Below are 13,117 nucleotides of genomic sequence, written 5' to 3'. Positions count from 1 at the left end.
TATTAACTGATAAGTAAATGTGATATGAGCAGTACATTATATTTTACCTATGAAACACGTAGCTTATACTGGATTATGCATTAAACAGTTTTTAAATGCCAGTCCATTAAAACCTACGTGAAAAGTAGGGTGGAAAATATTCACATAACTTTTCACGTAACTATAATCACAGATGATCACATGAAAATGATCACAGATTCTGGAATAAATCACAGATTTTTTAAATCGAGCACAGTTTAGCACCAAAAAGTACAGAGCGGTAGAGAGAAAAGCTTTTTTTTATCACCACATTGATTTCGATATGCTATTATGGTACGGGAAACGGACACAGATTTTCACAGACAGGTTTTTGGCTTGATCAGATTTTTGAAAAAATGACCTGGCATCCCTGAACCCCACTGCTAAAGCGATTCGTCTGACAAAATTATCGATATTTATCGATAATATCGATATCGGACTGCACAGTATCGATATTATCGATAACCGATTATTGTCGATATTTGCCATCTCTAAATTAAAACTGTAGGCAGGGATGCCAAATCATTTTTTTTAATTTGTCGTAAAAGTTTATCTGAATTTGTCAGGGTCCAATTATATACAAGGAAATTTTGACCAGGCTTCATTCTCAATAAACAACAAAAAGGTCTCACCACCTATCGTATACAAACCAAAACCATTAAGATCCGGTGAGATCTAACAATATCATGGAAAATTTGTAAAATCTGGCAAAAGATCTGGTTCGTTAGAGTGTCTGCCGAAGCGAGAAAAATCTGGCATTTATCAGATTAATCTGGCAACCTGGCAACTGACTGCAGGAGAAAGCGGCGAAATCTAATGAAAACATCTCAATTTTTTGCACATATTTCGGTGTAGTTGTGGTGAAGGTTGTAAGGAAAAGTGATTGACGTGATTGGGCTTGCAACCTAAAGGAAGAAGAAAAAGCTTTTCTCTTCGCAGCAACTTCTAAATCCGTGGCGTTCGATCAAAAGCATATTGTGGGGTCACTAAACTCCCGACTGATCCTCTATCGACGATGGAATATATCTATAGGTAGACCGGTTAAAACTATTATTCGAATTGCCCGTTTCGGATCGGAAAAATCAATTGCGTATTAGACTGCTAGAAAACAGCTGATTGCTCAATAACATAACAGTAACAAGATGGCACTGCTTCCGCCAGATCCCGTTTACTGTTTGAAATCTCCGGATCTCTGCTCATTTCGCTCGTTGTGCTTCCATAGTTCCGAACGGCTGCATGCTGGTACTACTAAGGGTACCGTCCAACTGTGGGATCTACAGGTAAGGCGATGACAATCTATACGAAATTATTTTTTCACAAAAATGTCCTGAAATGATAACGGAATTCATACTCGAAAGACATCACACATTTGTTTCAATAATTGTGGGAAATAATATATATATGGGAATTTTTCTGTTGTGTGCATCATTCCCTAATCTGCGTTTAATTTTCAAATACAAAATATTTCTGATTGGGTGAAAATGAGAAGAATCAATAAGAAAATTAACTGTAAAAATTTCATGAAATTTAATAAGCAGATAGGCCAGGCTAAGTCAATTACAAAAATACAATAGCATTAGAAATTGTCAGTGACTGCTAAAAGAAATCTGATTAGATTAGCAATCAAATCTTCTTAAACTCGGACCTAAAAATATTGTTTTCACTTTTTTTTCACTCAGAGCAACCGAACCAGCTATCAACTGTCAGTGGGCACCAGTCCCATCATCAATATCGCACACACCGAAGATGCCTTGATCACTCAGGAAAAGGAAGGCTACGTGAAACTGTGGGAACTGACCAATTCGGCGTATGTTCTTCGACACGAGATCGTAACAGGTCACGTTGGTTTCTGTCGTTTTGTTTACCTCGGCTCGCGTAACCCGGCCATACCGTCGACTGTGATAATTCCTAAGAATGGACCGAACATCTCAATTCTTTGCGCACGTACTTTTTGCGAACGTGAAAAGTTGTGTGAGCCGACAGTAAATGGAAAAAGACACCCGTTGCTCCCTCCGCTAGGTACGGTGATGTGTTTAACACCTATCGAGCTAGAAGGTGGCATCTACTTACTGGCCGGTTATGAATCCGGTACCATCATTCTCTGGGACCTGACTACATTCAAACCGATGACCCATTTACAGTTATATCGTAATGAATGCCCGATGGATCTGGATTACGATCCAGTCACGAACCGGGGTGTCTGTGGAGGATCTTCTAACGAAATTACTGTCTTCTCAATCGACCGCAAAACATTTGAATTAGAGAAAAAGTCTATGATAATTATTAAAAACCCCGGAGTTCACCGGCTGAAGATCCGCAAAGACTTAAAGGTGTTCGCTAGTGCCGGCTGGGATGGGAGAATTCGGATATTTTCCTGGAAAAGTCTACGGCCCCTAGCCGTACTTACTGAGCACAAAGGCGAACTTATGGACATTGTCTTTTCGGACGAAAAAGTATCCATGTGGAAGGCGGTCATCATGGCGGCAGCCGGTTCTGATGGGCAAATATCGCTCTGGAATCTGTATAACTAAGGATGAGTTGCATTTTTTTTATTATACGTTTCGATTTTTATTCGTTACTTACTAGATTCCCAAAATAGTTACTTTGAGTAAACTGCCGGGCAATCGGCTAATATAATTCTAGTTAAATTATTACTGTATTTACATTTATTAATATATATAACGATAACCACATTGTTGACTATGAAAAAAATCTTACTTCAGCTGGACGCGTTACTAATTTTAAAGCAGTTGCTCCTGGCTAGCTAAGAATTGAACAAATATCTGATCAACGGCGTTTCTACGACTAGAATATATATCATTATTTTTCTAAAAATTTACATGATCATCATCTGTTTCTTATGTATTCCGAACACACCTTGTACATTTTTTTTAAAATAAAGATTTTGATCTGATGTCTTCTATCAGGATAGGATTTTGTCAACCCATGCCCACTCGTTCAAATCCTATCATTGCAAAATCTCGACATTAGAAACCATGTTTCTGTTGATATATAAATACAAAGTTATTTTTAATTCAGGAAAGACGATTCCACTTTGCAAACATTCTTGCTAATCAACAGAATTTCAAAAAAAAACTATTTCCTACATGTTGTTCAGAAGGATCTCAATTCATCTAATCTTGATTCACCTTGTGGTGTGATACTGCCTTTCTCTTGTCATTCAGTTTTAATAAAACATATTTTTCGATAGGATAATCGACAATGACACGAATTTGGGCTGATTTTCAACACAAATTCATTCAGAGGTTAGTTCAGAAAAGCATGACTCAATGCTAATTTCGTATATTCGAAAATATTATCGAAACAGAAATCAGCAATAATGCATTTGAACTTGATCATTGGGTACTTTCCAAAACAAAAGTGCGGATAGAATAAATTGCGTTTTGTCGGTTACGTCACTTATACCAATATAACTTCGGTACCGGAAGTGACAGCCACTTGATCTTCGAATTTGATCAACAATCTAATATTTGATCCACAATTCAAATGAGCCTAAGCTTGTGGAAATCCGTACAGCCATCCGAGAAAATTGATCGTATCGAATGATTCTTCGAATTGTACACACCAGTGCGATAAAACTTCATTTCAATCGAATATTATTAGATGAAAATGAAATTTATTGCCGTTGACTGTCAGCATATCCCTTCTCATTCATTTTACTTTTATTGTCGAAGCTCCCAGAATTCATCGTCAATTCTTGATTTTTCATTAGGGCGTATAAGCAAGTGATAGTTTCTCTTTAATCACTCTCTCTTTCAACTCTGTCAGAATTATTGCTGTTGTCACATATATTTTATGTGTCACTCACTTACTTGAATTCATTTTGTCATGTTCATTTTGTGCCCGCAATATGGCGTCAGTTGAAAAATCTAGAACAAACAACATAGGCCAAGTCCCTTTTGACGCTTCTACGGTATTTATCACAGTGATTTTAGGGTAAATAATTTCTCATTGATTTTATCGACAGTTTTGAAGTTTAGCTAATTTTTATTATACTTTCAGATCTAATATTAGTACCAAGCAGAAGTATAATTTACCATTTAGTGAGTTTACTAAATGGCTCTGTGAACCCAATCTTCAACAACTTATTTGCATGGCCAATTGGCATTACGCGAATTCTGTGCTCCAAAAATACGAAACTGAAACACAATTCAATTTTGTTTTTTTCTACAGCGGAGTTCAAAAGGCAAATCCTCTAGATTGTGTTCCAGCACATAAATCACATCTTGAACTACTAGTTTCAGCTGAATGCATTCCTTAAAGGGAACAATGTTTGCTTCAGTTTAGCTGCTCCGGAGAAAGGATTTAGAACAATGCATTCTATATTTTTGATATTTTTCGAAAGTGATTCAACAGAAACGAATTTAAAAGTAAAATTTTCAGAATATCTGCGTGCGAACAATATTTATCGCAATGTTATGTCCAACAGACTATGTAATCTATTAGTTTTTAATACCAATATACATTATTAAGTTTCAATACAGAACTTTATAGTAACAATTACATGAAAATATTGTGACTATTAGGTAAAATTCTGGTAAAAAGTAAGTTCAGATGAAATAAATTTTACAGCACAATTTAAATGAACTTTGTATAAATTTCACAAAAGTATTTTATAGAGTCTACGAAAAAAGTGACGTAGATACTACGTGATACAAATGTGGACTAAGAGTTCATTCTGTGCTATCTATACTTCACATAAGTATTACAAGAAAAGTTCTATGGATAAAAATCACATACGTTTTCACGTAGCATTGAAGTGAGGATTTTTCTGAGTGTAGTCACTTGAAGTTTTGCTTGCTCAGCTTGTACCCTCTCAGCAGTCGGTTCTATTTTGTTGGTCGGTGAGCGTTTGTTGAACAACATACTGCACGAAATATTCGATCAGTTTGCTGAAACAGTTTGTTATTATTTTTCTCTTGCAAAAATAGTGTGAAAATACCTTCATATAGAAAGAAGATTTGTTGTTATTCTACGTAAAGTAGAAGTATTGTACAGGTATGTGATGTTAGTTTAAAAAATAAGTGGAAAAAACACTTCGGAAATTGTCCAGTAAAAATAGTTCAACGTGGTTCCAACTCCTCATATTAAAATTGGTTCAACAATGGACCTCTGTCTGCCGGGTTTTATTAAACGAAAAAAAAATGGCATTCGGTTCAACCGAAGACACGACCAGACACTCCGAAGAAAAATCGGAATAAAAAGTGTTCGTGAGCGATTTACCACCAGTTACCATAAATATAGCGACCCCTTGAAAATGACAAAAACTAACTATTCGAGCAACACTGTTTAAGTTGCTATGAGCTAGTTACCAAGGAGCACCAGGATAAATAAACAAACAGTTTGAAACAGTTGTGGAATAATTCCACATTTCATGGTTATTAAAAATCTTGCAAAAAAACTGCAAAAAATAACAATAATTCATTCCAGGGCTGAATTGTATATAAAGTTTGTCAAACGCCGATGCTTGGTGAGTGTAAATGATATTATAATTCGTATAAATGAATTTCTAATCGCTTTGTGTTTTCAGTTCGACCTTGAAAAAAGTTCTCTGGAACCAAATACTTAGGAAACAAAGCTAAAAACTTTAAATGAGTTGATTGAAAAGTCCCGATTGAGTACGCAAATGCAGGAAATTCTTGGGACATATTTACTTTTAGAGCGTTATTTCATGGCAAAAAAGCGTCCTGAAAGCGATAATTTTGTACAGCATTGAAACGGGGCAGCAATGCTCCATCATGTTGGATGATATATTTTTCATTATTCGGAAATGCATTCGACGTGGAACGTGGAACGTGGAACGCAATCACTAGACGGAGTGTGTGCTGTTGTTAATAACGCTGCTAGTTGCTTGGAACTAGACTTCATAAATGTTTTGAAATCACCTCTGAAATCTGGTTACCCTACCGGTTACATAGATCTAGCCCAATCGGCACTTCAAAGTTCAATCCAGCAAGGGCGATTACAAACTAGTGACGTTGAACAGGCACGTGCAAATTTTTTTTAAATCTCGTTTGCATCCGTGGGTTGACCAATTTATCAAACACAATCACAACCTCGCTGAGGAAGAGTTGGCATCGTATGAAGCTGGGGAAACATTTATATAATGCCTTACAGTGCAAGTCGACGCCTTATTAACGGCGTTCAAAACTGCCCTCACACCAAGAAATTATGATGGATTATGATTATTCGGTTAGTATCATTACTAGTGAAGTTACAAGTCGCCTGGAGCGAGTTATCAAAAAATCTACATTCAATCGACTTGGTGGACTAGTTTTAAATTTTTTGCTTAGTTAAATGAATATATTCCCCCTGAAGATAACACACGAGAAGTTTTTTATTGCCTTAAACAATCAAAATCAAATTTTTAGTAGTGAATAATTTGCGTTGCCGGTACGGTATGTCACTACGGATTACATATTCGTTATGAGAGAAGTACTCCAAAAGTGTCGAGAATACAACGCGCCAGCTGCAAAGCTGAAGATTATTCGGTTAGTATCATTACTAGTGAAGTTACAAGTCGCCTGGAGCGAGTTATCAAAAAATCTACATTCAATCGACTTGGTGGACTAGTTTTAAATTTTTTGCTTAGTTAAATGAATATATTCCCCCTGAAGATAACACACGAGAAGTTTTTTATTGCCTTAAACAATCAAAATCAAATTTTTAGTAGTGAATAATTTGCGTTGCCGGTACGGTATGTCACTACGGATTACATATTCGTTATGAGAGAAGTACTCCAAAAGTGTCGAGAATACAACGCGCCAGCTGCAAAGCTGAAGATTATGCAACTGCCAAGCTGCAGATTATGCAGCTATGGCAGATCTCTGAAAGAATAAATTTAATACCTGCCAGCGGGCCAACTACACTCAGTGAGAATCTCTTGTTTTTGTTTACATTTATTTTGTGGTTCTTCTTCTTCTTCCTTTCTGGTTGGCGTCACCTCACTTGAGATGACGCCGAATTGATGGCACAGCAACTAAGGCTATATTGCCAGTTAATTTTCGTTTATAGTCCAGTGGACTTTCTTTTCACTTGACTACAAGCGAAAATCTCGCTGTGTGGCTGCGTCGAATCGTCAAAGTACGGCTGAAAATCCTTTCTTTCTTGCGAAATACTCGAATTTTCCCCGGACTAACACGATGCAACGTGCTCACCCGTTGAGAGTTTCACCGGAAGTGATTTTGTGGTTACCAAGGCTACTGGTAACTGTTTTTCAAAATCAATAATTTACCAACTTGTGTTGCCAGTTCCAACATTTTTTCAAGCGATTCCATTTTGACATTACCAGTTACTGAGGGGTAGCTCGATTTACGATACAGTTTTAAAAGCGAGTGGCAGGTCGTGTCGTCGGTTCAACGGTCTGTTTCAAAATCGGCAAACGGAGGTCCCGTGTTAGCCTCTCGTTGCACGATTGATTGGACTTTCATTGGACCAACGATCCAACGTATTGAACCAACGAAGTACCACCGTTGAACGTTTTTTTCTAAGAGGGTAGTGTCAAGTAGTCTACTTGTTTCATTTTATTTCTTGTCTTTACTGTGGGTAGTTAGCAAGTGCGAATGAATAGGCATAAACATCAACTCGATTACACACTCTCCAACCGTAATGATAAATAGAGGGTGGCGGTTCTCATTTCAGTTTTCAACTATCACCAGCAACTTAAAATCGATTATTTCGACTGTTTGAAATGTATTGAGATGTGTTTCTAAATATTAAAAATGCAAACTGAAGGAACAATTAATTTGTTTTTATTTTGTAATTAATATTTCAGTTATCATGACTGGTTTACCTTTCATCCATTATCTTGAACCAATTCGAATGCTTACATGATCCTTACTTGAAGGCCGCTCTCTCATTCTATTGTAAGAAATATCTGTATAAAACGTTCATTTCGACCTAAGTACTGATGAGAGTGTCACTTCGTTTACTTTCTTTGCACAAGATTAATTTCTATTTTTAATTACGGGAACTCGTTCAATAACGAAAAACTGTCATTTTCAACAACATTGTAGACTAGAGAAGCAACAGCGCGACCACGAATCGCTACGTTACACATTCGCAAGTGAAATATGACGCTATCAAAAAAAATGCATGCAACACAAGTTTTACGGAAAGTGGTTAAGTTTCTATCACAGAGAGCAGATATCCAAGTAGTGATTTCAATGTGTGTAAGAATTTCAACAGTTCCTCGGAAAGTCCAAGTAGCAATTTAAATTTAAATTATTTAAATAAGTTAAACACCCTTTAAATTTTCTTTTAAATTTTTACTTATATTATGACCTTTGAGAAACCGCATAGGATACATTTTTATCGATCTGGCATCTAATGAATATTGATGTTTGAATGTTGACTGGTTTTTGATAAAAAAAAACAATCATAACTTTTTACTGGTAGCTCATATGAAAAAGCTTGGTTTAACAAAATTGTGCGCAATAGTTAGTTCAACAACTCTTCTGAAGACTACTTTGCCATATAACGTTTCACAAAAAAGTTAGAACAAAAAAAGTGATTTTTCAGGTGCCACCCTACTTTCACTCGGGAAAATTGATGTAACTCGATCAAATGAAAAGCTACAGAGGTGCTTTTTTCAACAAACTTTTACAATTTTTTCTACCACAACAAAATTATTTTTGAGTTCAATTAAGAAAGTTTGATTTCAGATTTCAATCTAAATAAGGACCATCCTAGTAGCTTTTTTCATCAAAAGTAGCGCCCTTCGATTACAAACAACTTTTGTGGAGACGCCAACTACAAAAAATTAAAATTTAATAGTTAAAATATTTTTGTCACGCTAATTTCCCGCTTTGGACCACTGTGCAATGGTTGTTTTTCTAGATTGTAAATTGTCCCTTAAATACCGAAATCCCGAACACTTGAGCCGAACAGCACTACAAATATAATTGCATACCTTTCGGCTACATATATAATTTCGTCGAATGCAAGACGCGTGCTCGTCGTTCTTTTGATTTTTTATTTAAAAACTAAAAACTGTGCGTTGTGAAGAAGTATCGATCAAATTTGATGCTCGTGCGATTGATTGAACTGTTTAATAAAAAATATCGATCATTCAAAATTTTGGATACTTTGTTCAACAAAACGAGCTCGAACAACCCTATAGGACTAATCCTTGTAGTTTTTTTGTGTTCCACATATATTTGTTTTGTACTTACTAGACAAAATATACATTCAAAAAAAATTCTTTGAAGATTTTGCCCTTTAAAGGTTCGTTTATTTTGTTTATTTTTGCTCTGGCGTTTCGTCTTCGACTCATCGGTGCAATAGCAGTGAACAATAAACTGCCATCCCTACCTAGCAGTTTAATTCAAACCGCTGAGCAGACGCAAAGTTGCTCTATTTGAGACGTAATAGTATAAAAAGTCGGCTCTCGAAAAGAGTCTATTTAGCGGTTTAAATTGAACCGATAAATAAAGGCCCATTACTTTTGACCCAAGTAATATCGCGTATCCATCAACTGCTCGAATAGATATCCAGCACAGACCATACTTCGAACGCCGTTAGGCAAAGCTTGCATACCACAAACTAAGATGCGCAACAAGTTAAGCTATTCGTTCCATTCAAAAACGAATTGGGGTTAGTCAGAGGAAGCAAGTTAGTAGCAATTCCTGGTCGTTTACGGTCTCGTATTCCAGAGTTAGCTCATGAGGACCATCCGGACGGATCGGGGATGAAGCGTCGGTTGCGGGATCAGGTTTGGTGGCCCGGAATGGATCGGGATGCAAAGAAGGGGATAAAGCAATGTGACGGGTGTAGATTAGTGAGCTTGCCTAATAAACCAAAGCCCAGGCATCGTCGTGAAATGCCTTCGAAGCCATGGATTGAAATGTTTATTGATTTTCTCGGGCTCTAACCTTGTGGAAATTCTTTACTCTTTATGATTGACTACTTCAGTGTTTACTAGGAAGTGGCGATGAACTGCGAAAGAGACCGTAGAAAGACTTGACCGAATATTTGCCCGGCTTCCTGCAAATAATCACTTTAGATAATGCGAATTTTGTAGATACAGAACTAGATGAATACAGCAAAATGCTACTTTTGTAACCCTGTCCGCAGATATTTGAAATTTTTACCTGGCATCTCTGACCGAGTGTCATATATTATTCGTCTCAGTTCGTCGAGTACACAAAATATCTGAATGTCTGTGTGTGTGTGTGTGTGTGTGTGTGTGTGTGTGTGTGTGTGTGTGTGTGTGTGTGTGTGTGTGTATGTAACGTTTTTTCGCACTAACTTTTCTCGGTGATGGCTGAAACGATTTTCACAAACTTAGATTTAAATGAAAGGTCTTGTGGTCCCATACAAAATTCCTAAATATTACTTGGATCCGACTTTCGGTTCCGGAATTAAGGGATAAAATGTGCAAAAAAATGAAAATATGTGTTCTAACTTTTCTCATAGATGGCGCGACCGATTTTCACAAACTTAAGTTCAAATGAAAGGTCCTGTGGTCCCATACGTAATTCCTGAATTTCATCCGGATCCGACTTCCGAATCTGGCAATATAGGGAAAAGTGTGGTAAATATTTTATACCATCACTGAAAAGTGTGAAAATCCGAGAAAAGTTTTCTAAATCGGCCTCAAATCTTCTCCAATTGATAGTTTTTATCAGTAGACGGTGAAACAAACCGATTTCGGTAATTCTTTTAAAAATCGAAAAAAAAATATTTTGAAGTATACCACAGTATTATATATGATAGTATGATTGATATGAGAAAGGCATCATTACACCACTAGGTGGATTAAAACAGGTTTTTTTTTATTTCGGGCTCATATTCATAGAATTTTCTTGGTCAAGACCCAAAACCAAGTGGTTTGACCGCCAACCCGGTTCAAGCCCTACTGGATGACGAAATTTTAAAGGGGGAATGTTGGACATACAGAGGTCTATCATGCGTATTTCGAACTCAAAAACACTTTTGATCGATAAAAATAAACACACAGTTCAGAATCTACTTAATGCTCATTATGTCGGTAGGCGAACGGCGCTAATTGCTGACGAGCGCAGTAATCTTCTTTACGGCATTAACGAAACACCCAGCGTCCAAGCCGGTTCAATTCTAATTTTGGTTGTGTGGTTCTATTTAAATAGTAGCATCTATGCTATGCAAAATGAACTTATGTACACGAAATTGTCATCTCTATTAGAGAAAGCCATGATAAAAACTTGGCCAATTGGAAAAATTCGGAATTTGTCTTCAACAATTCAAGTATCGATTACTAATTATTAAAAATATACAGTTCCATCAACTTGAATCGATTGGTAAAATATTTCCAAGTACTGTAATATTCAAAATCTGTTTAACAGTGATCGAGCAGTAGATATTCAAACTCTAACAACTAATTTTTCGTATTTGGAATTAACACCCCCATATAAAAACAAAGACAAGGGAACGGGAATAGCTTTCTTGCAGCCCAGCTGGGTACGATTCTAAACCCCATTCATCGGGTCAGAAATCTTTTCTAACCCGAAAATATGAAGGACCTTAAGGTTGAAACATCTGTAATCGAAAAAAATAACAAAAATCAGTCCTACGTTAATAAACCGCATAACATTGAAATTTTGCATTAAAAACGCCGCATAACATTGAGAATTTCGCATAAAAATAGACTTCTGTGTATCATGAGCATTGGATTTCATTTCACGAGTTTTCTCTTTCGCCAAGCGTACATACATAATCCTTTTGTCGCTTATTCCTTAGCATCACCAGAATCTCTTTCCTTGGGAGATACTACAGTAGCTTCCTCGTGATGCACCACTAATCTTTTACGTTTACGCAGAGGCCTACTCCGTTCTACCATTTCTCTACTTTCCGCATCACTATCTTTCATGGACAAAGATTCTTTAGTATCTCCGCCGCTCGTACTTCGATCTGCTGGGTCACACTCTGCTAATCGTGTATTCACTCTGGTAATCTTGAATTTCGGTAACTTTTGTTCCGGACTTCTGTCCCCAATGTCGACAACCCTTGCGCCATGATTGATGGTCTCCAGTGAATAGTTTCCTACATTACTTGTTCGTTCATATGATCGTACAGTTACTGTTTGTTCTGCCTCCCTTAATCTTCGCTGTTCAGGGTTCATAACAGTGAAGTCTAACGGAAGTTCGTCCGTTCCTTCTTCCGGTTCAACTTCACTCAACCCTTCCCGGTTATCACTGAAGTTAATCGGAAGCTCGGCTGTGCTTAATGACGTCGACTCACTCGTGGCAGATTCCACCTTGGATGGATCCAAATTCGTTTTCGGAGCCGTTGCTTTCAGGAAATCGATCAACGGGATTGGTATTGGAATGGGAAGAGGTAGTGGAATCACTATCGGATATGGCACGAGAATAGTTACGGGAGGTGCCGGTAAACCAAATATAGATGACGAATGGCGAGTTGAACCCTCCAAATTGGTTAGTGGATTACTCAAAGGGGGAGGTGGTGGCATGGCACTTTGAGGAGATGGCGGCGACCCGTAACGGATGTTTGAATTAAGTGGGAAGAATGGATGCCTCATACCCACATTCGGCGGGAGTTGAAGAAAGGGTGGTGGTATTGCGTTTAATGGAGGCCGAGGAGTTGATGGAGAATCACGTGATTCGAATTTCGTTGGATGTGTTAAATTCGAGATCATTATGCCGGTTCGCAAATCCTGAACGTTACTACCGGTGGAAGTGGCAGGTTTCGATATTGATGGTGTACTATTAATAGCAAGATTATTGTTCAACACGTCGGAATTATTGTTGTTATTTCCTTGGGGAATATTCAGCTTGCTATTTGGATTCCTTCGACAGTGAAGAACGGTTTGTTGGTGTGGACGAAGTCCAGAGCGGCGCTTGCGAGTTGATTTTACAACTGTTCGTGTAATAGCCGCTTGTACATTTTTCGAAAGTAATTTTGAAGGAGGGGCCACAGAAATAATTGGTTTTTTAACGGACGGCGAGGGCATGACCGGCTCTGGCGATGGACGCATTGGCAACGATGGAGCTGGAGAGATCGATTCCGACCGATCGGATACTGGTGAAACGGACCGACTTTTGCAATTCTTCAACCACAGATCGGGAGTTATGAGACTTCC

General features: G+C 37.6%; 2 protein-coding genes across 2 annotated transcripts in view; one reads left to right on the top strand and one right to left on the bottom strand.

Moving 5' to 3' along the window:
* Positions 1-789: 789 nt before the first annotated feature.
* LOC131434824 (guanine nucleotide-binding protein subunit beta-like protein 1) lies at positions 790-2,857 on the top strand. The gene is made up of 2 exons (XM_058601995.1): positions 790-1,298; positions 1,698-2,857. The coding sequence occupies exons 1-2, from the start codon at positions 1,161-1,163 to the stop codon at positions 2,547-2,549; spliced, it is 990 nt and encodes a 329-aa protein (XP_058457978.1). The 5' UTR covers positions 790-1,160; the 3' UTR covers positions 2,550-2,857.
* Positions 2,858-5,497: 2,640 nt separating this feature from the next.
* LOC131434823 (sine oculis-binding protein homolog A) overlaps positions 5,498-13,117 on the bottom strand; it is a 69,902-nt gene continuing 62,282 nt past the window's right edge. The window contains exon 5 of the mRNA XM_058601994.1: positions 5,498-13,116. Within this exon, the coding sequence (XP_058457977.1) occupies positions 11,747-13,116 (1,370 nt within the window). The 3' untranslated portion in view covers positions 5,498-11,746. The remainder of the gene's footprint in view (position 13,117) is intronic.

Source organism: Malaya genurostris, chromosome 3 (assembly GCF_030247185.1).
Source record: "Malaya genurostris strain Urasoe2022 chromosome 3, Malgen_1.1, whole genome shotgun sequence".
NCBI classification, from domain to species: Eukaryota; Metazoa; Arthropoda; class Insecta; order Diptera; family Culicidae; genus Malaya; species Malaya genurostris.
Note: the sequence above shows the minus strand (reverse complement) of the source record. Positions and strands in the feature narration are given on the sequence as shown.